This window comes from Periophthalmus magnuspinnatus, unplaced genomic scaffold (genome assembly GCF_009829125.3).
Source record: "Periophthalmus magnuspinnatus isolate fPerMag1 unplaced genomic scaffold, fPerMag1.2.pri scaffold_177_arrow_ctg1, whole genome shotgun sequence".
Taxonomy (NCBI): domain Eukaryota; kingdom Metazoa; phylum Chordata; class Actinopteri; order Gobiiformes; family Gobiidae; genus Periophthalmus; species Periophthalmus magnuspinnatus.
The window spans coordinates 7,137-33,501 of record NW_022986723.1 but is presented as its reverse complement, the minus strand read 5'-3'; the positions used below and the strand labels follow the sequence as shown (position 1 = coordinate 33,501).

At 42.3% G+C, this 26,365-nt stretch overlaps 1 protein-coding gene across 1 annotated transcript; it reads right to left on the bottom strand.

Annotated features, from left to right (window-relative positions):
* Nucleotides 1-372: 372 nt before the first annotated feature.
* On the bottom strand, nt 373-12,415 carry LOC117393497 (uncharacterized; the record flags this gene model as incomplete). Its single annotated transcript, XM_055232471.1, is given in 8 exon segments — nt 373-1,309; nt 1,311-4,079; nt 4,081-5,139; nt 5,141-5,722; nt 7,367-7,467; nt 7,582-7,645; nt 7,647-8,094; nt 12,369-12,415. Coding segments are annotated over 8 exon segments (6,007 nt in total), but the record flags the coding sequence as incomplete, so codon positions are not given.
* Between the last annotated feature and the right edge of the window lie 13,950 nt (nt 12,416-26,365).

The following is a 26,365-nucleotide window of genomic DNA, read 5'->3' as shown; positions in this document are numbered from 1 at the left end:
AAGGAGAAAGCATACAGTATGTGTGCACTCATCACTGTATGGCCACATTAAATACAAACATATATAAGAGTTAAATACACAATAAAAACACATCACCTGATTACAACACCTTAAAATACATGATTAACAATGCGCATGATAAACACTAACAACACAACATCTAAAGCCCATAACAAACAAACTCCATGATTCATATTTAAAACAACTTCACGTCATATAAATACATGATTAAAGACACAGCAACGCGCAACAATGTAAATACATGATTAAAGACGAAGCGACGCGCAACAATGTGATGAGATGTCAATTAACAACAACTGTCCATTTTAAATAAACCAATTCAGAATAACTATGCGACCTACGTAGATCTACCCTTAAAAGAAAACACTATCCCCTCATGGTCGCTGAAGTACGTTGGCACCACTACAGAATCTATGTCATACTCTGTAGATTTAACATATAAATGATCGATTAATGTCCCCCTCTCTGTTGTGGGAGATGTGACATATTGAACATAACCTTTTTCTATCATAAAATTGCAGAGATTTGAAGATTTCAATATGTCATCATTAAAATCTCCCGTCACTGCCACAGTGGCACAATGTGATTCAAGCCAATTCAATAATCTGTCCAAATTATACTTAAATAGAGACATGGGGTATGACGGTGGACGGTAAATAGCAGAAACTATAATTTTATACTCTGCAAAATAATTCACTAGACATTCTAAACTAAAATCTCGTACTGTGATTTCATAGTTAAGGTTTTCTTCACAATAAATACCAACGCCACCGTGCCGTTGAACCAGTAAACTAGTCAGTGCTGGATGGTTACTCTGCTGATAAGACAAACTACGGGGACGACTATGGAAGTTATAACCTTCAATTTGACTACTTTGAAAAGATGAATTTACAGTTAACCATGTCTCTACCACAGCGATACAGTTAGGCTGCCAGTGCTGTGTGCATAAAGCCAAATCTGACACATGCCGTTCTAAACCATGAACATTCATATAAAAGAATGTCAGGACATGTGCCTCTTGTAGGTGCCAGGGCATACTCTCAACTATGAAGGGAGGCATGTTCTGAAGCGCCGGTCTAATGCCATCGTTACAATAAATGGCATCTTCATCAAAGTCCTGAATGACAAGACCCTCTAAACTCCTAACGCGACTAAGGGCCACATATGCCTGACCCGCTGTGAATACTTGTTTAAGGGACACCACTGCTTGATCTACAGTAACGCCCTGTACTTTATGAACTGTACACGCCCACGCAAGTTTAAGTGGAAACTGACGACGCTTTTTCCCCTCGTTTATTTGCCTGCTCCTCCTCTGGTTCTATGCGAGTAGAACCAGTCAGGTGAGCAGGGGTACGCGTTTGCCTCCTCCTCTGTGCGCCTACTCGATCATCGTCAAATTTAACATAGATTGCAAGAGGAGGCTGTTTATTCTGTGGATTTTCAACTATATGTGTAACAATGCCACATACCCCATTTACTAAACCGTCAGCCAAATCTACATTTTTACAGAGCATTACACGCGCATTTACACCCAGGATTAATGACTCCTCCAAACTGGCTTGTTTGGATTTATGGAGATGGCCTTGTATCTCGATTAACTTCCCGGTCTTTTTGTCATAGCCAAAATCACGCGCACTGATTGTTACCTTTTCTGGACATACTCTATTCAATATCTTTAAATTGTAATTTGATACAAAGCTGTTTTTGGTGAAAATGTGTAACACGTCGGGATCTTCGCCTGTTTCACAACGTTTTAATATATCTATGTCTCCATCAAGCAGTGGTGTCAACCTAGAGCGGACTCTAAGCCGATTTAATAGCTCTGCAAAAGTGTTATCTTTTTGTCTGACTACAGTTGTTAAATCTGCAATCTTAAATAAATCTGTAAATAAATTAACTCCAATGTTTTCTTTGTACAGAGCCTGACCCATGACCGGCGATAATTGAAAGAAATCCCCAACAGCGATAACAGACACATTTCCAAATGGGGAAAAGTCACCTGACTGTTTGATTTGACGCAAACGTCCGTGAATATAAGTAAATAACTTTTTATCAACCATGGATATTTCATCAATTATTACAATTTGTAAATCCATGTATTTAACGCGCAGTGTATTAATCTTTTCCTCCCCCAGCGGTGTGTAGGGGAGGGAAACATTAGTACCGATGCTAAATGTTGTGTGGATAGTAGCCGCCTGTAAATTATATGCTGCTATCCCTGTTGGAGCCGTTAACAAAACACTAACATTTTCCGGACTATGACAAATGGGACCAAATAGACGCGACGCCTCGTATTGAATTGCTCTGATCAGGTGACTTTTCCCTGTGCCTGCTCCACCTGTGATAAAAACATGCAATGGCTCTGGGTTGTTACCAGCTACTTTTTCTAAACACCATTGCCGTATTTTATAAAAAATGGACAGCTGTTGCTCATTCAGAGTTTTCACAAGTAAAAGACCCTCTTGACGACTCATCACATTTCTTTTCTCTATGTTACAAACTTGTTCCTTTCTTACAGCCAAGTCTGGAATAGCCTCTTGCTCCTGCTCAGAACCAACAGCCTGCAACATCTCTCTAAACTCCTCCCTCGACTCCAACCTCTCCACTTCCTGTTCTGGGCAGAGCAAGCCCCATGCATCCTCATGAATCTCTCCAGATTCCATCTGCTCATGAACCTCATCCAAGTCCTCAGCTGCAAGTTCGAATCGACGCCTATTAGAATCAACTATCGATTTAACCAATTGCACAGACCCGTCACTCAAACACACATCCCCAGTTTTATAGAAAAGTTCAAATGATTCAAATGGAGGCGGCTTAAGGTCGACGTCAACGCGATACGGCATGAATAACTGAAGGATACTTTGATGAAATAACTCTGTGTTTTTAGTCTCAGAAAAACGCGCATATCTAACAACTGCGGGCTTGGTCCGTGTTCTTTTAGTAATCGCACCTAATCCGTTCTGTAAAAGAATTGGATTTTTACATTTGTCCGACGGCCCGAGCAAGCGATATTCGGATACGAATGTCGCGATGCACATGTCATTAAATGTGCTGTCATTTGGTCTACTTAAATAACGATCAATGGTGTTTGTCATCCAAATGTCTTCCCCCATTTCATCATCTATTTCGCGAATTGGTTTGCTCATACGCACTATATTATCACCGGTCGGCACAAATGTAACTTTTCTTGAAAATTCCTTTAAGTGCATATTTGTCACGCGGTAGACAGCTTCCTGTGCAGAGACATCACGATTATGAAGATAAACGCTGCCTAATTTTTTAAATGCCTCTTTTGCACTTACATTACCTTTGGAAGCCTCTTTTTGTGCATTGCTTAACAATAAACCCATGTCCCTCTCTGCTTTAGAAATATATGAAATAATGTAAACGACACAAGCCCACGCATCTACAACGTACTGGATGTCCATATTGGCGTTCCAGCAGGTTAATAATTTCTCGTTGTAGTTATTGATCCAAGTTTCCGCCACGTCCCTCTTTAAAACTATGTGTGTGTGCCCATCTAAAACACTGTACACTTGTTCAAATGTGAACTGTGATAAACCCAACGACGCAAACAACTCATCTGCACTAAGACACAGGTTATTTTCATCAACGATAGCATTCTTCAGCACGCTCATAATAAATTCAGCTTCCTCCTTCGTAACAAGAGGCTCTGAATCAGGATCTTTTTGTTTGATAAACGTGCGTGCAGATACCGGACGTGGAAAATTAAAACGACAGACTTTGTTGTTTTTTTTGCATGTTTTTGAGTGACGCTTAGAATGCTGCTGCACCGAAGTAACTTTTTCCAGTAAATCCGGATCAGAGGGTAGTTCACACGTGACATATTTATCAACAAACTGAACTACCTCCTCATCCGTATTTACTCCAAGCTTTGGAGCATTTTCAATCCAAAATAAACAATGGACGTGGGGAGACCCGCGCTGTTGGAATTCTACGCGATAAAAATAGTCTATGACTTTACCGATTGGCTGAGCGGGGGAAAGAATAACTTTACGTAAGAAACGACGCCAACGGGAATCAAACATGCGAGCCGCAGGTTACAGGGTGACGACGCAAAAGGTCACATCTCTCAGCCCAATCTAAATCTTCAACACTCCGGGTACTACCTTCCTGCTTTAAGAGTGTTTTAAGGAGGCTTGGCCAGCGGAGATCTGCGGAACTAAATGAACAAAACCAAGTCGGGATACCAAGCTGACGAATGCATGCAAATAAATCTTTTTGTGCGGACTGCCAGAAGGGCGGGGTACCTCTAATAGGCTGCATAAAACGATAACCATTATCATATTGTAACAAATTTTCTAAAGTTCCTTCGCCTGCAGCAGCATTAGTCTGACCAGAATGTCCCTTTCGCAACGCTATCGAAACTTTTGACACGACCTGCTGAACTTCTAACATGTACAGGGCCAAAAAAAGAAACTTAAAATTTTGTGCAAATCTACCATCCACGTGCAGCAGTCTATTAATGAAATATCTGCACATGGTCAAAGGAACAGGCCGAGGAGTATGAAATGTATTATGACCTAATGGGAACTCCTTTGGAAAACATTTAGCCTCATTCTCTTTATCTGACAGCAAACTAACCGGACTGTTCCCCTCGGCTGGAGCCAAATTCAAAATGCCCTCAAAATAGTGATCAAGAGCTTCCTGAGCGATATCGACCGGCATGAAAAACGTATCCTGATACATACAATGTCGCTGTCTATCATGGAGAAGCTCATCATCTAAATCTTCTGTCTTCTCCTGATTGTCCTTGACCACATTACCATCTGCACCCGTATCAGTAACTTCTACATTAACGTCCGTACCCGTATCCATAGCTTCCTCTTCCTCCCTAACAAACTCATTTACCCACTCTTCATTAAAATCAATGTCTACATAGTATTGGTTGTTCTGTTTGAGAAATGCAATGGCCCTCCGTACGCGCTCTGTATCTACATATTGATACTCATAATGTCCTTTATAAGTAAGTTTACGCTTAAGTTTTACGGGCAATAAACAACCGTCCATGTTACTACGCGGCAATAGCTTCACTGATTCACTAACCCTCGAAGGCACGCATGTCACCGGACCGTGGATCCCTCGTTGACCCCCCTTTTGGTAAGGCTAAAACTTGCATAAAATTAATGTTAAGTGCAACTATGTGCTGTTCAACAGTGTTCAAGCAAGCGAGCTCAGGAGGAATATCGTCCAATTGTAAATTATTTATTGAGCATTCAGGTGGCATTTGACCTTTACATAGTTTTGTTTTGCAAGTGTAGCAGATCCATAAACTACCTCTACAGTCAGACAGCGGGCATGGAGATGGACAATCATCATCGCACGAATGTAAATAGGCCTCAGAGATACAGGCATTAGCGATATCGGCGCATTTTGGCTTAACCATAAAGTCATCCTTTCTACAAGGCAAGACCTGGTTTCTAAATAACAATTTTAAACAAACGCAGCAAATGTACTCTGGACCATCTTGATCTTCCTTCAAAAATTGATCCAAAACAAATGTGAAATTTTTCTGTTTTAGTTCCAGTTGCTTTTGCTTGCTCCTGAATGCTGCCCGAGTTTTGTTTCTAAATTGCTCATTACTGTGATATTTTTGTTTGCCAAATGTTTTTACTTTTTCTTTATATTGGGGATTTGCATTGTACTTAATTTTACTGGCTGTCTTAACATTTTGTTTATGCTGTAAATTAAATTTATATTTTTGGGTGCTGGCAGCTTTAAGTTTATTTTGATAATCTAAATTCACTCTATATTTGTTTATACCAGCAGCTTTAAGGTTCTTTTGATGATTTAAATTGACTTTATATTTTTGGATGCTGGCAGCTTTAAGTTTATTTTGATGATTTAAATTTACTTTATATTTTTGGATGCTGGCAGCTTTAAGTTTACTTTGATAATCTAAATTCACTCTGTATTTGTTTATACCAGCAGTTTTAAGTTTACTTTGATAATCTAAATTCACTCTGTATTTGTTTATACCAGCAGTTTTAAGTTTACTTTGATAATCTAAATTCACTCTGTATTTGTTTATACCAGCAGTTTTAAGTTTACTTTGATAATCTAAATTCACTCTGTATTTGTTTATACCAGCAGTTTTAAGTTTATTTTGATAATCTAAATTCACTCTGTATTTGTTTATACCAGCAGTTTTAAGTTTATTTTGATAATTTAAATTAACTTTATATTTGTTTATTCCAGCTGCCTTCAGTCTATTCTGATATTCTAAATCAACACTGTATTTACTTTTATATGTTGATTTAAGATTTTCTCTAAACGCCATGCTGGTTCTGTATTTCTGTTTGTTTGCTACATTAATTGCTGCCTTTTTTTTCTGTCTATAGAATTCATTCATTCTATATGAATGTTTGCTTGCAGCCTTTTTCCCCTCTCTATACTCCGAATCATCTCTATATTTTTGTTTACCTCTTTTTTTTGAGGCATCTTTAACATGTGTATGATGTGTGATGTAATGTGTCCTCTGTTTTTCCTTGATTGTGTCATGATGTTTGATGTAGGTGTGTTTCAAATGCTTTAGTTTTTTCTTTTGTACATACTTTGATAATTTAGGTTTAATATCAATTTGATTATCTAGATCAATTGGTGGTTTGAGAGCTACCTTTTTAGGCCTAATATTGTAGCCCTCCATTGAAAATTGATAGACTTGGCAGCATTCATAACAAGCATTAGCATCAGGCATTTTGACACAAATTACATTTTCGTAATGACAACTGTTAATATTCTCTAAATAGATGCCACCGTTTGACACAGGCTCGGTAGTACAACCGTATTTCAGCCAATGTCCGTTATAAAATGTAAATATGTCGACACCTAAATAATCTGCGGCTGCGTGGATTTCTACTTCTGTGGCCCATGTGCCAACTTTACGCATGTTCGAAACACTGATATATTGCTCCACAGAAAAGTGGCCATCGCGCAACAGGGTGTTGTATTTTGAGGGATTTTTTTCTAGCTGTTTCACAGTAGCAAGTCTAATTTTTCTATGGTATTTTTGTGTGCCACTAATGGCCTGTGAAACCGCCCGAAAGAAACAATTACCGTCCGCAACTATTTTGTCTTTTTCACATGGCACACCTAATGGCCCTACAGTTTTTGGATCTGCCACACCAAGCTTTTGAAACTCAGCTTTAATGTGTTTGCACAAATCCTTACAAACACTTTCATTTAGTGGATTAAAGGACAGGGCACTGTCTTGAACACTGGTAAAGAGCACATCTAAATCAACTTCCATGTCCTGGTTTGTGTTTTTGTCAGGGAGTACAGAAGAAGAAACTTCTGCGGCCTCTTGGCACTTTAAGCCCCTCACACTATCAGAAACAACTTCAATGTCCTGCTTTGGGTATTTGTCAGGGAGTACAGAAGAAACTTCTGCGGCCTCTTGGCACTTTAAGCCCCTCACACTATCAGCTGCAACAACGACATTAACACCAGTCAATTCAAACTCTTTGAAAGACTCATCTGAATCATCACCATAGCATGCAGCCAATGTGCAAAAAAAACTATACAGCTCATCAATATGACTAAAATACATAACCACACTTTTACCATCAGGATCTACCAACCCTTCAGCACTACGCGAGTGAGAAGTCCACCACAGCATACCGCCCATTGTCTTTAATAACGGCACAAGCAGCACCACAGAGTGTCATAAGACATGTGTCGTACTGTGCCAACATCTGTTCTAAACCACCATCTAAGGTTACCCACGCGCCCGCTTCAATAAACTCATGTTCGACAACATTTGCAGCCCCATTAACTGGCTGACTGAAAGAAAAGCTAAACTGCTGCCCATCTATAACCGACTCACGTGGCAGGTCTGAAGCAATTAACAAGTCACGCCCATGAGTCAAGCCCCGATTCCGACGGTCTGTGTACAGTGCATCCCCAAGATTCAAAACCAAATCTAACTGCCTCTGATCCCATGAAAACACATTACACACCGAGTGCTTAGCTAAAGCTACCAAAGCTATCGCCATACACTGTACACCTGCATACTCGAACCTAAAATCACCCTGATGAAAACTACCCCTCACGACAGAAGGAAGACCGACGGGTACAACATGTGCACAACAAGACTTATCTTTGTCAGAAGCTCTCTCCTCTTGGACAGCTGGTGGAGGGCTGAGAAGAGAAGGCTGACTGGTCACAGAAGAAGAAGGCTGACAGGTCAGAAGAGGACAGGTCAGAGGCGGCAGCGGCGGGGTCACAGGAGGGCTGATGTCCATGGCCTTAAAGATGCAAACAAAATATATTATTAAACTAATCTAATCAGTTACTGTACACTTAATTTTTCTGCAATATAATACTAATACTACTACTATAATAATAATGTTAAAAATAAACTCACCTCGTCCATCAACATCTGCATTTGGTCCCTGGAACTGGCAAGTGACGTTCCTGGAGTCACTTCCACATCTCCGGGCTGCAAAAACATGTCTACATTAGCACATATTCTGTTTAAATGATAAATAATAAAAACAAAACACAAGAAGCAAAACAAACCTCGTCCTCCAGGAAAGTATCCAGGATGACGACGCTGGTAGGGGACGTTCCTGGTGTCACCTCCACCACAACTGCCTCCGCCTACAAAACAATATATAATTAAAAACAATTACAGGCAACAATGTGTAGAAGACAATCAACATATTCAAAATGACACAAACCTGGTCCTCCAGGAAAGAATCCAGGATGGCCACGCTGGTAGGGGACGATCCTGGTGTCACCTCTACCACAACACCCTCCGCCTACAAAACCATATATAATTAAAAACAAGTACAGGCAACAATGTGTCAAAAACAATCAACATATTCAAAATGACACAAACCTGGTCCTCCTCCACTGCAGGCACGAAGCTGGATGGTGAGCCGGGTCTCACCTCCACAATCACAGGCGCTGCCCCGGCCTTCATAAAATGTAATAATATTAATATAAAAAAAAGCACAAATTCAACAAAACATGTCTGAAAATGTGTAACACTCACCTGCCGCTTGGGCTGGCGTTTCTTTGAGGAAGCAGCCTTGCGACGCCTCGCCCGAGACGTCTAAAACAAAAAAGGATACATAAGTTACTCAATCTCACACCAGGCAATTGTTAACTTTTAGCAATGAGAAAATAACACAAGACGCTTACCTTCTTTCCCGAAGGAAAGGTGGCCACGTCCTCCACAGAGCTGGTCAGGCCAAATGGAAACCTCGCATCCATCTCGACCAGCATAGCAGGGCTGAAGAGGACGGGCGACAGGGGGATGGAGAAGACGGTCTCCACCTTACAACAGAAATTTATAAAAATATATAAATCACAATACAACAATAATGTCAACGTCAATATTTAAAGACAGGAATGACATTTACTAACCTCCCGTTGAACCAGGCGCCCCTTGGGACCCACAGGGGAGGCCGAGTCCCTAGGCTGGTTCTGTAACGAAAATATACATTAAGAAACAGAATAAACCACTTGGGCTTGAAACTAAAAAGTAACAATCTCTCACCTTTCTGCCCCGCACAACTGGGAATCCACTCAGGAGGGGGGTTGGTCGTGGCACGGGCAGCGGTCCAGTCACAACCACTCTTGGCGAGACCCTTCTGGTGGATGTGCGAGGGCGGGGCGCCGCCACAGAGGAAGCGGGGGAAGAGACCGTCTAGCTGCGTGTAGCAAGCCTGCCACAGCAACTGAACAAGGATTCCCATCCCAGCGTCATCACTCAAGTGGATCTGAAACAAAATTATAACGACATGTTACATAAAACCACTCACATGCAAAAAGGAAGTTGGTAAAATGAGAGCGTAGATTGTACTTACGCCATCCCTGCACCACAGCTCTCGTCGGTGTCGGGGAAAGTGGTCGGCTATCTGGACAAAGTTGACCTGAAAGCGGGCTGACACACGGTGGTACTCCTGGCGAAGGAGGGTCTGAATTTCCACGCTGCCAGCAAGGCGAGGTGGGAAATCCACGACACACACCTTAAGAAATAAATCACCATTTACCAACTACACAATACAATCATTATCAAAGAATTGCAGCTATTTTACATACCTTTGGCCAGCGGCCGCAGACATACCTGAGGAGTTGGCCAAACTCCTCTGCAGCCTCGTCAACCGTCCTGCTGGCCGTGAGGTTGTTGCACGGCGCCATGACACACACCAAAGCGGGCTCTGAAAAAAAGACAATCATTCGTTCAACTTTCTCAATGACATTGTTCATGGTTCAACTATTTAATATTTACCAAAGATGATCTAATGGTCATTACTAAACTCACCTTTGGGTAGGTGCTTAGCCGTCATAGCCGCCAGCTGCATCCGAAGGTCACGGGCAGAACCTCCGGGAGTCGCACTGATGGCAAAGGACAGGCAGCCCTCTGGCATCGGCACGATGGCATCAACGACAGCACGAAGATGCGAGTTCCCGACAATCAGAACGAACTAGAAAAAAGAAGAAAATATTTAACAATCCTCAACTATTACTTAAGAATTTGTTTCATACTGAAACTCATAGACTTGCCTTCTTGTCGGAGGACAAGTCCGGCGGCAAGTCCAACTTGTGGCACTTCCCGGTGACGGTGGAAGTTGGCCACGGCTTCACCGAATGGCGAGAACCAGTACCAAGGCCTAAAAAAGAACCAAGTTTAAAAAAAACCTCAGCATTTACAAAACTAGACAGACATGAAGGTTGTAAAAACATACTGAAATACACTTACGGGTAAAGGTCTCGGCACCGGTGGAAAAAGGCGGAAGGTGAACCGCTATCGGGAAAGCAGGCTTTCCCTCAAGCTGCTCCTCCCTCCTCCTCTTCGCAGCAAGGGAGCGCTTCCATCCCTTGTCCTTAGGCATCTGAAAATAACAAAGTTATAATTGTTACAATTAAAATAAGTAAACGTAATATTTTAAGAGTCAAACCTAGCCCTAAACCAATACATTGGAAAGTAAAAGGTATAAACTAAATATTTCTAATATATGCATCTAACTGAAATGATGTCAGGGCCCCGATTTTCCACTTGTGCTGCATAATCTACTGACCTTGTTATAGTATTTACTGGAAAATCGCCTGCTTCGAGCAGCTTTAAGATTAACTTTAGCAAGTAGGATCACACCCTGAGCAGCAGTTACCAAACCACAACACAAATGAGCTACAAAACCAAATCGTATATGCATGAAGCTTAATGATATTTACAGGTACAGTTATGGACAAGACCAAGACCAGGACTAAAATTAACACCAGAATGGAGCATGCTCAACACTGTTTAAAGCAAAGTATTCAACAAAATGACTGAGCATAAGCTGTGAAGACACACATACAATCATAGTAAGACCAGACCAGGAAAAGACCAGGACCAGACCCATATAAAGCAAAGTTATGACCAATATGAGTGAGCATAAGTCGTATAACACACACTGAACAATAACAGTACAACCAGGACGGGACCAAAATCCAATACATACACATATGGTTACTACAAGAGTTAAGTAAAATAAAAAAAAACCTAGTCTAGAATATAACAGTGACAAAACAGTGAGTAGACCAGGATTCAGGTCCAAAACCATCTCAAAACAGACTAAACCAGACTAGGTCCAAACCCTTTCTAGTAGAGGACCTGGCCAGGACTAGACCAGGACTAGACCAGGACTAGACCAGGACTAGACCAGGACTAGACCAGGACTAGACCAGAACACAAGTGAAAAATTCTATCTCTTATGAGACACTTCAAAGAGCACACATTCACAAAACAGACACTGCAACTGCATAGGAATCAAGATTCCCGCTCTTGGAATGAGTGATATCACTGGCTGTTTGTAGGTTCACTGCTTTCTGATTGGTTAACACATATCAAAACCTGGACTAGATCAGGACAACACCACGACAAGACCAAAACAGTTCAAAGCCAAGTATTCACCATGATAAATGAGCATAAACTGTATAAGACACACTCACAATTGCATTAAGACCAGACTAGGACCAGACCAGGACTGGGCCAGGACTAAACTAGCTCTAAACCAGCTCTGGACCAGGACTAGACCAAACTAGGACTGGACCAGGCTAGGTCTAAACCCGTTTTAATCCAAGACTAGACCAGGACAAGACTAGGACCACACCAGGACCACACCCAGACACATTTAAAGCAAAGTTATGACCATTATGAATGAGCATAAGTCGCATTACACACACTTCACAATCACAGTACAACCAGGACTGGGCCAGACCCAGACCAGGCCTAAACCAGAACACAAGTGAACAATTCTATCTGGTATGAGACACTTCAAACCACACATATTCACAAAACAGACAGTCACTGCAACTACATAGCAACGGCATAGCAACCAAGATTCCCGCTCTTGGAATGAGTGATATCACTGGCTGTTTGTAGGTTCACTGCTTTCTGATTGGTTAACACATATCAAACTCTGGACTAGATCAGGACAACACCACGACAAGACCAAAACAGTTTAAAGCCAAGTATTCACCATGATAAATGAGCATAAACTGTATAAGACACACTCACAATTGCATTAAGACCAGACTAGGACCAGACCGGGACTAAACCAGGACTAAACTAGCTCTAAACCAGCTCTGGACCAGGACTAGACCAAACTAGGACTGGACCAGGCTAGGTCTAAACCCGTTTTAATCCAAGACTAGACCAGGATAAGACTAGCACCACACCAGGACCACACCCAGACACATTTAAAGCAAAGTTATGACCATTATGAATGAGCATAAGTCGCATTACACACACTTCACAATCACAGTACAACCAAGACTGGACCAGGACTGAAACAGGACTAAACCAGGATCAGACTCATTTAAAGCAAACTTACAGCTTATGAATGAGGATAAGTTTTATAACACACTTACAATCACATAACAACCAGGACCAGACCAGGACCGGGCCTAAACCGTTCTTACACAGGGCCATATCAGGACTAGACCCGGACTAGGCTATACTGGACCTGACTGGACCGGGACTAGACCAGAACACAAGTGAAAAATTCTATCTCTTCTGAGACACTTCAAACTGAACACATTCACAAAACATAGGAACCAAGATTCCCGCTCTTGGAATGAGTGATATCACTGGCTGTTTGTAGGTTCACTGCTTTCTGATTGGTTAACACATATCAAACTCTGGACTAGATCAGGACAACACCACGACAAGACCAAAACAGTTTAAAGCCAAGTATTCACCATAATCAATGAGCATAAACTGTGTAAGACTAGACCAGAACACAAGTGAAAAGTTCTATCTCTTCTGAGACACATCAAACCGCACCCATTCACAAAGCAGACTATCACTACAACAGCTTAGCAATCGCATAGAAACCAAGATTCCCGCTCTTGAAATGAGTGATATTATTGGCTGTTTCTAGGCTCACTGCTTTCTGATTGGTTAAAACAAACAAACAAACACACACGCGCACACACAGGACCAGAACCAGGACTAGACTGGGTATAAACCAGGAATAGACAAAGACCAAAACTTAAACCAACAAACGTCATAGTGACTCAACATTATATGTGAAAAGCATTATTTTAAAATCACAGTAGGTCTATGCAAATGAGTTTATTAAATTTTTCCCCAAAATCCCATGCATACACAAATGGTTACAACAACAGTTAGCTAAATTAAAATAAAAGCTAGTCTAGAATATAACAATGACAAAACAGTGAGTAGACCAGAATTCAGGTCCAGAACCATCTCAAAACAGACTAAACCAGACTTTAACCCGGGACACTGGACCTGTACACATAATACTGGACCTGACCGGACCGGGACTAGACCAGAACATAAGTGAAAAATTGTCTCTTCTGAGACACTTCAAAGAGCACGCATTCACAAAACAGACACTGCAACAGCATAGGAACCAAGACTCCCGCTCTTGGAATGAGTGATATCACTGGCTGTTTGTAGGTTCACTGCTTTCTGATTGGTCAACACAGAGCACACTAGACCAGGACCAGGACTAGACCAGGTCTAAACCAGGACTAGGCTAGATCTAACCCAGGTCAGACCAGACCAGAACTAGACAAGAACACAAGTGAAAAATTCTATCTGTTCTGAGACACTTCAAACCACATATTCACAACACAGACTGCAACTGCATAGGAACCAAGATTCCCGCTGTTGGAATGAGTGATATCATTGGCTGTTTCTAGACTCACTGCTTTCTGATTGGTTAACGCACGCACCCCCCCCCCCCACACAAAGACCAGACCAAGGACTAAACTTTAGCACTTTAGCACTAAAAGTATAGTCCGTAGAAACACATACAGCCTCACGTTACAAGACTGTGACTAAACAAGAATATTAGCAGTTTAACGCACACATACACAGCCCATATAAACCATTAGGCACACAGCACATGGGGAAACGCCCTAAATAAAACGTTACCTTAGCTTTTACAAAATAGACAGTGAATATTAGCACATTAGCACGCACACATACACAGCCCATATAAAACATTAGACCAGGACTAAACCAGAACACAAGTGAACAATTCTAACTGGTATGAGACACTTCAAATCAGTAAGGATCAGTAACAACAAAACAGAGCAAGAACAGACTTAATACAACTTTTACAACGACAATAGGTCTAAAACTGGCCTGAACATGATCAAAACTTGGACTAGATCAGGACTACACCACAAGAACAAAACCGTTTAAAGCAAAGTATTCATGAGGACAAGACACATACAATTGCAGTAAGACTGCAGTAAGACCACAAAACTTAAACCAACAAACATCATAATGACTCAACATCAATTGTGAAAAGCATCATTTTAAAATCACAGATTATCTGTGCAAACGAGTTCATTACATTTACATTACATACAAGTCCCCAAAATCCAATACGCAATACACAAATGGTTACACAAAAGCTATACCTTGTTATAGTATTTACTGGAAAATCGCCTGCCTCGAGCAGCTTTAAGATTAACCTTAGCAAGTAGGATCACACCCTGACCAGCAGTTACCAAACCACAACACAAATGAGCTACAAAACCAAATCGTATATGCATGAAGCTTAATGATATTTACAGGTACAGTTATGGACAAGACCAAGACCAGGACTAAAATTAACACCAGAATGGAGCAAGAATAGATTAAATAAACACTTTTATGATCAAAATAAGTCTAAAACTGGTCTTAACTAAATCAGTACTACACGATGACAAGACCAGAACCATTTAAAGCTAAATAAATACCATAATGACTCGGTATGGTTTATATAAGAAACACTTATAATCAGACCAGGACCAGACCAGAACCAGACCTAATTAAAGTAAAGTTATAACCATAATGACTCAACATCATGACTCAACACTGTTACAATCACAGCAGGTCTAAATGAGGACAGTAGTATTAGACTAGGACTAAACCATGATTGGACCGGGCTAGGTCTAAAACCAGGACCGGACCAGAACTAGACCAGGCTTAAACCAGGACTAGACCAGGACTAGGTCTAAACCCATTCTAAATCAGAACCGGACCGGACCTTGACTAGGCCTGGACTGGACCAGGACTAAACCAGGACCAGACACATTGAAAGCAAAGTTATAACCAATATGAGTGAGCATAAGTCGTATAACACACACTGAACAATAACAGTACAACCAGGACTGGACCAAAATCCAATACATACACATATGGTTACTACAAGAGTTTAGTAAAATAAAACAAAACCTAGTCTACAATATAACAGTGACAAAACAGTGAGTGAACCAGGATTCAGGTCCAAAACCATCTCAAAACAGACTAAACCAGACTAGGTCCAAACCCTTTCTAGTAGAGGACCGGACCAAGACTAGACCAAGACTAGACCAGGACTGGGCCAGGACTAAACTAGCTCTAAACCAGCTCTGGACCAGGACTAGACCAAACTAGGACTGGACCAGGCTAGGTCTAAACCCGTTTTAATCCAAGACTAGACCAGGACAAGACTAGGACCACACCAGGACCACACCCAGACACATTTAAAGCAAAGTTATGACCATTATGAATGAGCATAAGTCGCATTACACACAGTTAACAATCACAGTACAACCAGGACTGGGCCAGGCCTAGACCGGGCCTAGACCAGACCCAGACCAGGCCTAAACCAGAACACAAGTGAACAATTCTATCTGGTATGAGACACTTCAAACCACACACATTCACAAAACAGTCACTGCAACTACATAGCAATGACATAGCAACCAAGATTCCCGCTCTTGGAATGAGTGATTTCATTGGCTGTTTCTAGGCTCACTGCTTTCTGATTGGTTAACACATATCAAAACCTGGACTAGATCAGGACAACACCACAATAAGACCAAAACAGTTTATCCATTTAAAGCACACTTACGGCCATAATGCATGAAGATAAATTTCATAACACACTTGCACTCACAGAAGAACCAGGACCAGACTAGGACCGGATTAGGACCGGACCAGGACTAGATAAAACTTGGATTGGACCAGTCTAGGTCTAAACCCATTCTAATCCAGGACTGGACCAGGACCGGACCATACCAAGACTAGGACTGGACCAGACTAGGTCTAAACCTGTTCTAATCCAGGACAAGACTAAGACACATTTAAAGCAAAGTTATGACCATTATGTATGAGCATAAGTCGTATAACACACATTTAACAATCACAGTACAACCAGGACTGGGCCGGGCCTAGACCAGACCCAGACCAGGACTAAACCAGAACACAAGTGAACAATTCTATCTGGTATGAGACACTTCAAACCACACACATTCACAAAACAGACAGTCACTGCAACTACATAGCAACGGCATAGCAACCAAGATTCCCGCTCTTGAAATGAGTGATATAATTGGCTGTTTCTAGACTCACTGCTTTCTGATTGGTTAACGCGCGCGCACGCACACACACAAAGAACAGACCAAGGACTAAACTTTAGCACTAAAACTATAGTCCGTAGAAACACATACAGCCTCACGTTACAAGACTGTGACTAAACAAGAATATTAGCAGTTTAACGCACACATACACAGCCCATATAAAACATTAGCCACACAGCACATGGGGAAACGCCCTAAATAAAACGTTAGTTTAGCTTTTACAAAATAGACGGTGAATATTAGCACATTAGCACGCACACATACACAGCCCATATAAAACATTAGACCAGGACTAAACCAGAACACAAGTGAACAATTCTAACTGGTATGAGACACTTCAAACCACACACATTCACAAAACAGACACTGCACTGCTTTCTGATTGGTTAACACATATCAAAACCTGGACTAGATCAGGACAACACCACGATAAGACCAAAACAGTTCAAAGCCAAGTATTCACCATGATAATTGAGCATAAACTATATAAGACACACTCACAATTGCATTGCAAAAGCCAAAACCATTTAAAGCAAAGTATTCATGAGGACAAGACACACTTACCATTGCAGTAAGACCACATCAGGACCAGACCAGGATCAGACCCATTTAAAGCTCACTCAACTAGGACTAAACCAGGACTAGACCAAGACTAAAACTTAAACCAACAAACATCATAATGACTCAACATCAATTGTAAAAAGCATCATTTTAAAATCACAGATCATCTGTGCAAACGAGTTCATTACATTTACATTACATACAAGTCCCCAAAATCCAATATGCAATACACAAATTGTTACAACAAGAGTTGACTAAATTAAAACAAAAGCTAGTCTAGAATATAACAGTGACAAAATAGTGAGTAGACCAGGACTCAGGTCCAAAGCCATCTCAAAACAGACTAAACCAGACTTTAACCTGAGACACTGGACCTGCACACATAATACCGGGCCTGATCAAAACCAGGACTAAACCAAATCATAGCAGAACTGAAAGTGGTTCCTAACAAACAGCGCAGTTTTGTCCTAAACTGCAAGTTTACAGTCACGTCCGTGCATAAGGAACTCTCCTGAGGCCCTGACACGTGCTACGGGATCCAGCTACGATGAGCTACCTACTAGGCCCAACAAACACTTTAACGCAATAAAGTTATATCTGCATAAGTACAAATCAGCCACAAGTTACAAGATCAAGACTAAAGAATAATATTACTACTTTTAAGCACACAAAAACCTATATATAGGCCAGTATTTGATAGGACAACAGCACCATGCAGCTGGGATTAGCGGCTACTAGGCCTCCCTTGGTACTAGGCCTCACTAGCACTTTAGCACTAAAAGTATAGTCCGTAGAAACACATACAACCGCACGTTACAAGACCGTGACTAAACAAGAATATTAGCACATTAGCACGCACACATACACAGCCCATATAAACTATTAGCCACACAGCACATGGGGAAACGCCCTAAATAAAACGTTAGCTTAGCTTTTACACAATAGACGGTGAATATTAGCACATTAGCACGCACACATACACAGCCCATATAAAACATTAGCCACACAACACATGGGGACACGCCCAAGAAAAAAAGTTAGCTTAGCTTTTACACAACACGGTGAATTTTCACTACAGCTACATTCAACTAACAAAGCAGCTTTATTTAACACACATTTGAAGTAACCAGCAGTATAAAGTAAATAAAAGTCAGATTTCTTACCTTTATCCTAAGTTCTGCGGTCCGGGATTGAGAACAAAGATGGTTTGATGTCCTCAGTCAAAAGGTTTGGCAAAAACACGGATTCACAGGACAAAATCACGGACAAAAGACACACGACGAAAAACAGTAATCCGGTGATCCGATGATCGCAAAATCGACGTAAAGTCAGCGAAAAGACAGCGAAAGGGCAGTCAAGTGCAGCTCAAACTTTGGAAGAATGAGAGGCACAAAGGGGCAGGGCGACTCTGCACCTGTATTTAACACTTCTGCAGCGTCATCAGTGGTGCGAACTCTCAGCCAATCAGAAGCCAGGGAAAGTGAGACTTCTTTTCTCTGATGTGTCTCTCAGCCAATCAGGACTGAATATTTTGATTCAAAAGTCTTCAGTCTGACCAACTCTTACAAAATGGCTGAATGTTTTTTTTCAAAAATTCTCCAGCCTTTTGTTTGACCAAACCTTGCAAAATGGCTGAATGTTTTGTTTAGTTTTTTTCAAAACTTCTCCAGTCTTTTGTTTCACCAATCCATATTATGGCAAAATAGCATCTAATAAACGTATCATAATATCTATCTATGTAGAATTGTATTTATTCTCTTCAAAATAAAATTGAATGAAATGAACTGATTAGTTACACATATCATTGAGGGATTTAAATGCTCACTACATAACCCCACACTCTTTAAACAGATTATATAGTGCACTCCTTCACAGAGTGATTCGGACACACAGCTCATTACAGTCAGGTCATGTGACTGTTTGGGTGAAAAAAGTATAAAGGCGAAACTCTGCTAAAACTTGATCTCTGTCATAAATAATGATCAGATTTGACTGGCACACAAATAGTTATGGATTAATATCATACAAACTGGACCTCACGCAAATGGATTGGATTATTCATTTTTTTAAATCTGAGATGTGGAAATTGTTGCTATTTTAAACCAAAATGGTTTATTTAAGACTGTTTTAATCATAATCAGGATCAACAGTGTTATACAACAGCACTTCCTTCTGCTTCATTCAGTTGTATTGTAGCTCTGTTGTTTTTCCAACTCTCGCAGTGCATTGTGGTCTATATTGACCAGTGTAGTGACCACTGATGCCCGGTACTTTTCAAAGTGTATTGTGGGAAATTTTGAGTGCCCTACTTTTTCATCTACTGGACATTAGGACACGAAAAATGACGTGATCCCTAAATAGTGTCCTAATTAGGGAATAGTGTGGATGTTTGGACAGAGTCTTGGAAATATGGCACAATGACTCTTCATGTCACCCTGATCAAAAAAGTCAATCAGACCCATGTCATATTTTTCACTGGGTTGCAATGGCGATGCGTAAAAGAGCCCATGTTATCCTAATGGGAAAATTTCCAAATTTTCGTACATTTCAAAATCTTATAACGACTTATTCGCTTCATTGAGGAATGTGAAATTTGGCACAATGATTCTTCTGGTTGTCCCCGTCAAAAAAGTCCGGGGGCCAAGTTTGTATTTTGCACGGTGTTTCCATGGCGATGCCTGGAAAATCCCATGTTTTTGCATTTTGTGCATCAGCACTTCCAATGTGTTTTGACTTGTTTGGTGACAAGTGCAGCCCAAAGCCGCAATATAAAAGGGACAAGTGGCGCGTCAGCGCCACCCACAGGGAGTGCGGGGCCGGCCTAGTGCGAAGCACGGCCCGCGAGGGCCGTTCGATGCCGCTTGCGGCTTTAATTTTAAATTGTTCTTCTATGTAAAGTGTCTTTGAGTATCTTGAAAAGCACTATATAATTAAAGTGTATTATTAGGCCCGAGCCCCTACAGGGCGTAGGGCCTATTGCTTCCGCAACGATGAGTGCGAAGCACTCATCGTTGCAGACTGTCTTCACGAAGTTGCGCGCGAAGCGCGCAACTTCGTGGCAGCACCGCGACCTTGCAGAGACTCCTGTGTCCTAGCAACCCATGCCGTAGGCATGGGTTTTCATATTTGTTGTTGCTAGCATGTCAGCGTCAACATTGAGTCAATGGGCGAAGCCCATTGACTCAATGTTGACGCTGACGCAGCGCGAAGCGCTAATGTACCCAAACACACTCCTGGCATCGAGCCCTATCCAAGCCCCCATGCCGCAGGCATGGGCCATACTTGTTACTGCTAAAATGAATGGAAGTCAATGGGAGGTCAATGGCGGACCCCGACGTCATGGCGAATGACGAGCGCGTTAGCGCTCGTCATTCGCCATTGACCCCACGGTGACGTGGGGAAAGTCGAGAGCTTTCAAAAAACGTATAATATGTGTTTCTAATGTTATCGGATATATTGTTTTTGCTAAAAATATTATTATTATTTTTTTTATTTTTTTTAGGCCCGAGCCCCTACAGGGCGTAGGGCCTATTGCTTCCGCAACGATGAGTGCGAAGCACTCATCGTTGCAGACTGTCTTCACGAAGTTGCGCGCGAAGCGCGCAACTTCGTGGCAGCACCGCGACCTTACACAGACTCCTGTGTCCTAGCAACCCATGCCGTAGGCATGGGTTTTCATATTTGTTGTTGCTAGCATGTCAGCGTCAACATCGAGTCAATGGGCGAAGCCCATTGACTCGATGTTGACGCTGACATGCGTTAACAGGAATCAATAGGACGAGTCGTCCCCCATCGCCCCCTGCACAGACTCCTGTGTCCTAGCAACCCATGCCGTAGGCATGGGACATGCATATTTGTTCTTGCTAGCATGTCAGCGTCAACATTGAGTCAATGGGCGAAGCCCATTGACTCAATGTTGACGCTGACGCAGCGCGAAGCGCTAATGTACCCAAACACACTCCTGGCATCGAGCCCTATCCAAGCCCCCATGCCGCAGGCATGGGCCATACTTGTTACTGCTAAAATTAATGGAAGTCAATGGGAGGTCAATGGCGGACCCCGACGCCATGGCGAATGACGAGCGCGTTAGCGCTCGTCATTCGCCATTGACCCCACGGTGACGTGGGGAAGCTCGAGAGCTTTCAAAAAACGTATAATATGTCATTGTAATGTTATCGGATATATTGTTTTTGCTAAAATTATTATTATTTTTATTATTTTTTTTTTTTTTTTAGGCCCGAGCCCCTACAGGGCGTAGGGCCTATTGCTTCCGCAACGATGAGTGCGAAGCACTCATCGTTGCAGACTGTCTTCACGAAGTTGCGCGCGAAGCGCGCAACTTCGTGGCAGCACCGCGACCTTGCACAGACTCCTGTGTCCTAGCAACCCATGCCGTAGGCATGGGACATGCATATTTGTTCTTGCTAGCATGTCAGCGTCAACATTGAGTCAATGGGCGAAGCCCATTGACTCAATGTTGACGCTGACGCAGCGCGAAGCGCTCATGTTCCCAAACACACTCCTGGCATCGAGCCCTATCCAAGCCCCCATGCCGCAGGCATGGGCCATACTTGTTACTGCTAAAATGAATGGAAGTCAATGGGAGGTCAATGGCGGACCCCGACGTCATGGCGAATGACGAGCGCGTTAGCGCTCGTCATTCGCCATTGACCCCACGGTGACGTGGGGAAAGTCGAGAGCTTTCAAAAAACGTATAATATGCCATTGTAATGTTATCGGATATATTGTTTTTGCTAAAAATATTATTATTTTTATTTTTATTTTTATTTCTTCCTGTTCTGCTCTTTGAGCAGTAATTTGACCCCCTGAACATTTTCAAAAACTCACCAAATTTTGCCCAAAATTCAGGTCTGCCGAAAAATTTATTTTTTTATGTGGTGCATCATTGGGCATAAAAAAATGGCGCGACAGCGCCCCCTGCAAAAGTCAAAATACATTGCGTCAATGGGAGACGTTGCGACGTCAACGTTTGGCGTAGAGCCACGAAATTCGGTACACGCATTCTTCAAGTGATGCCAAACAAAAAAGATTATTATGGCCACGCCCCCTGACGCACCGGAAGTCGGCCATCTTGGATTGAAATTTCCAAAATGCCGAGTCAGCGTTTTCGCTGACCTCGCATTTTCGTCAACTCCTCTGAAGGCGCTTCACCTGCAGGGCTGAAATTCACTGTACATCATCTAGACAAGTGGGGCATCAAAAGTTATCCAATTTATGATGATCCCTTTTACGGTTTCCGTGCGGCGAAGCCGCAAATTTCCATCGGAATTTTTGCAATTTTCAAAAGTCAAAATTTGCTCCCGTTTGCGCATGCAAAGTCCGATTTCGCTCAAATTCGAATCAGTTGTAAAACTTTCGGGCCTAAAGCTACTCATTATCACAGAAAGTAAATTGGCGCGATAGCGCCCCCTACAGAACATCTAATACATTTGTATGGAGGACCGAAAATTTAGTTTTCCCAAATGTTACCAAATTTGACACAAAATTCATTGGGTCATCCCAATCAATAAAGTCAATCAGACCTATGTCGTCTTTTGCACCGTGTTGCCATGGCGATGCGCCAAACTGCCAATGTTATCCTAATGGGAAACCTCACAATTTTTCCCATTCATGGGAAAAATATTAGTTTCATGGAATAATGTGAAATTTGGCACCATGACTCTTCATGTCATCCTGATCAAAAAAGTCAATCAGACCCATAGTCATATTTTTCACTGGGTTGCCATGGCGATGCGCGAGAGCGCCCATGTTATCCTAATGGGGAAAATTTCCAAATTTTCGTACATTTCAAAGTCTTATAACGACTTATTACCGTCAACGACGGACATAAAATTTGGCACAGTGATTCTTCAGGTCGTCCCCGTCAAAAAAGTCCAGGGGGCCAAGTTTGTATTTTGCTACGGTGTTGCCATGGCGATGCCTGGAAAACCCAAATTTTGCCATTTTGTGCATCAGCACTTCCGATGTGTTTTGACTTGTTTGGTGACAAGTGCAGCCCAAAGCAGCAATAAAAAAGGGACAAGTGGCGCGTTAGCGCCACCCACAGGGAGTGCCGGGTCGTCCGAGTGCGAAGCACGGCCCGCGAGGGCCGTTCGATGCCGCTTGCGGCTTTAATTTTTTTTTATTTCTTCTTTCTTCTGCTCTTTGAGCAGGAATTTCACCCCCTGAACATATTCCAAAACTCACCAAATTTTGCCCATAATTCAGGTCTGGTGAAAAATTTATTTTTTTATGTGGTGCGTCATTGGGCATAAAAAAATGGCGCGACAGCGCCCCCTGCAAAAGTCAAATTTTTGACGTCAATGGGAGACGTCAACGTCAACTTTTTCATACTGCCACGAAATTCGGTACATGCATTCTTCAAGAGATGCCAAACAAAAAATATTATTGTGGCCACGCCCTCTGACGCACCGGAAGTTCGGCCATCTTGGATTGAAAATTCCAAAATGCCGAGTCAGCGTTTTCGCTGACTGTCGCATTTTCGTCAACTCCTCTGAAGGCGCTTCACCTGCAGGGCTGAAATTCACTGTACGTCATCTAGACAAGTGGGGCATCTAAAGTTATCCAATTTATGATGATCCCTTTTACGGTTTCCGTGCGGCGAAGCCGCAAAATTCCATCGGAATTTTTGCAATTTTCAAATTTCAAAATTTGCTCCCGTTTGCGCATGCAAAGTCCGATTTGGCTCAAATTCAAATCAGTTGTAAAACTTATGGGCCTAAAGCTACTCATTATGACAGAAACTAAATTGGCGCGATAGCGCCCCCTACAGAACATCTAATAAATTTGTATGGAAGGCCGAAAATTTAGTTTTCCCAAATGTTACCAAATTTGACACAAAATTCCTTTGGGTCATCCCAATCAATAAAGTCAATCAGACCTATGTCGTCTTTTGCACCGTGTTGCCATGGCGATGCGCCAAACTGCCAATGTTATCCTAATGGGAAACCTCCCAATTTTTCCCATTCATGGGAAAAATATTAGTTTCATGGAATAATGTGAAATTTGGCACCATGACTCCTCATGTCATCCTGATCAAAAAAGTCAATCAGACCCATGTCATATTTTTCACTGGGTTGCCATGGCGATGCGCGAGAGCGCCCATGTTATCCTAATGGGAAAATTTTCACATTTTCGTACATTTCAAAGTCTAATAACGACTTATTATCGTCAACGACGAACACAAAATTTGGCACGGTGATTCTTCAGGTCGTCCCCGTCAAAAAAGTCCGACGGGCCAAGTTTGTATTTTGCACGGTGTTGCCATGGCGATGCCTGGAAAACCCATGTTTTTGCATTTTGTGCATCAGCACTTCACATGTGTTTTGACTTGTTTGGTGAAGAGTGCAGTCCAAAGCCGCAATAAAGAAGGGACAAGTGGCGCGTTAGCGCCACCCACAGGGAGTGCGGGGTCGGCCGAGTGCGAAGCACGGCCCGCGAGGGCCGTTCGATGCCGCTTGCGGCTTTAATTATTAGGCCCGAGCCCCTACAGGGCGTAGGGCCTATTGCTTCCGCAACGATGAGTGCGAAGCACTCATCGTTGCAGACTGTCTTCACGAAGTTGCGCGCTTCGCGCGCAACTTCGTGGCAGCACCGCGACCTTACACAGACTCCTGTGTCCTAGCAACCCATGCCGTAGGCATGGGTTTGCATATTTGTTGTTGCTAGCATGTCAGCGTCAACATCGAGTCAATGGGCGAAGCCCATTGACTCGATGTTGACGCTGACATGCGTCAACAGAAGTGAATAGCAGGAGTCGTCCCCCCCTGCACAGACTCCTGTATCCCAGCAACCCATGCCGTAGGCATGGGACATACATATTTGTTCTTGCTAGCATGTCAGCGTCAACATTGAGTCAATGGGCGAGCCCATTGACTCAATGTTGACGCTGATGCAGCGCGAAGCGCTAATGTCCCCAAACACACTCCTGGCATCGAGCCCTATCCAAGCCCCCATGCCGCAGGCATGGGCCATACTTGTTACTGCTAAAATGAATGGAAGTCAATGGGAGGTCAATGGCGGACCCCGACGTCATGGCGAATGACGAGCGCGTTAGCGCTCGTCATTCGTCATTGACCCCACGGTGACGTGGGGAAAGTCGAGAGCTTTCAAAAAACGTATAATATGTCATTGTAATGTTATCGGATATATTGTTTTTGCTAAAATTATTATTATTTTTATTATTTTTTTTTTTTTTTTTTTTTTATTTCTTCTTTCTTCTGCTCTTTGAGCAGGAATTTCACCCCCTGAACATATTCCAAAACTCACCAAATTTTGCCCATAATTCAGGTCTGGTGAAAAATTTATTTTTTTATGTGGTGCGTCATTGGGCATAAAAAAATGGCGCGACAGCGCCCCCTGCAAAAGTCAAATTTTTGACGTCAATGGGAGACGTCAACGTCAACTTTTTCATACAGCCACGAAATTCGGTACATGCATTCTTCAAGAGATGCCAAACAAAAAATATTATTGTGGCCACGCCCTCTGACGCACCGGAAGTTGGCCATCTTGGATTGAAAATTCCAAAATGCCGAGTCAGCGTTTTCGCTGATGTCGCATTTTCGTCAACTCCTCTGAAGGCGCTTCACCTGCAGGGCTGAAATTCACTGTACGTCATCTAGACAAGTGGGGCATCTAAAGTTATCCAATTTATGATGATCCCTTTTACGGTTTCCGTGCGGCGAAGCCGCAAAATTCCATCGGAATTTTTGCAATTTTCAAATTTCAAAATTTGCTCCCGTTTGCGCATGCAAAGTCCGATTTGGCTCAAATTCAAATCAGTTGTAAAACTTATGGGCCTAAAGCTACTCATTATGACAGAAACTAAATTGGCGCGATAGCGCCCCCTACAGAACATCTAATAAATTTGTATGGAAGGCCG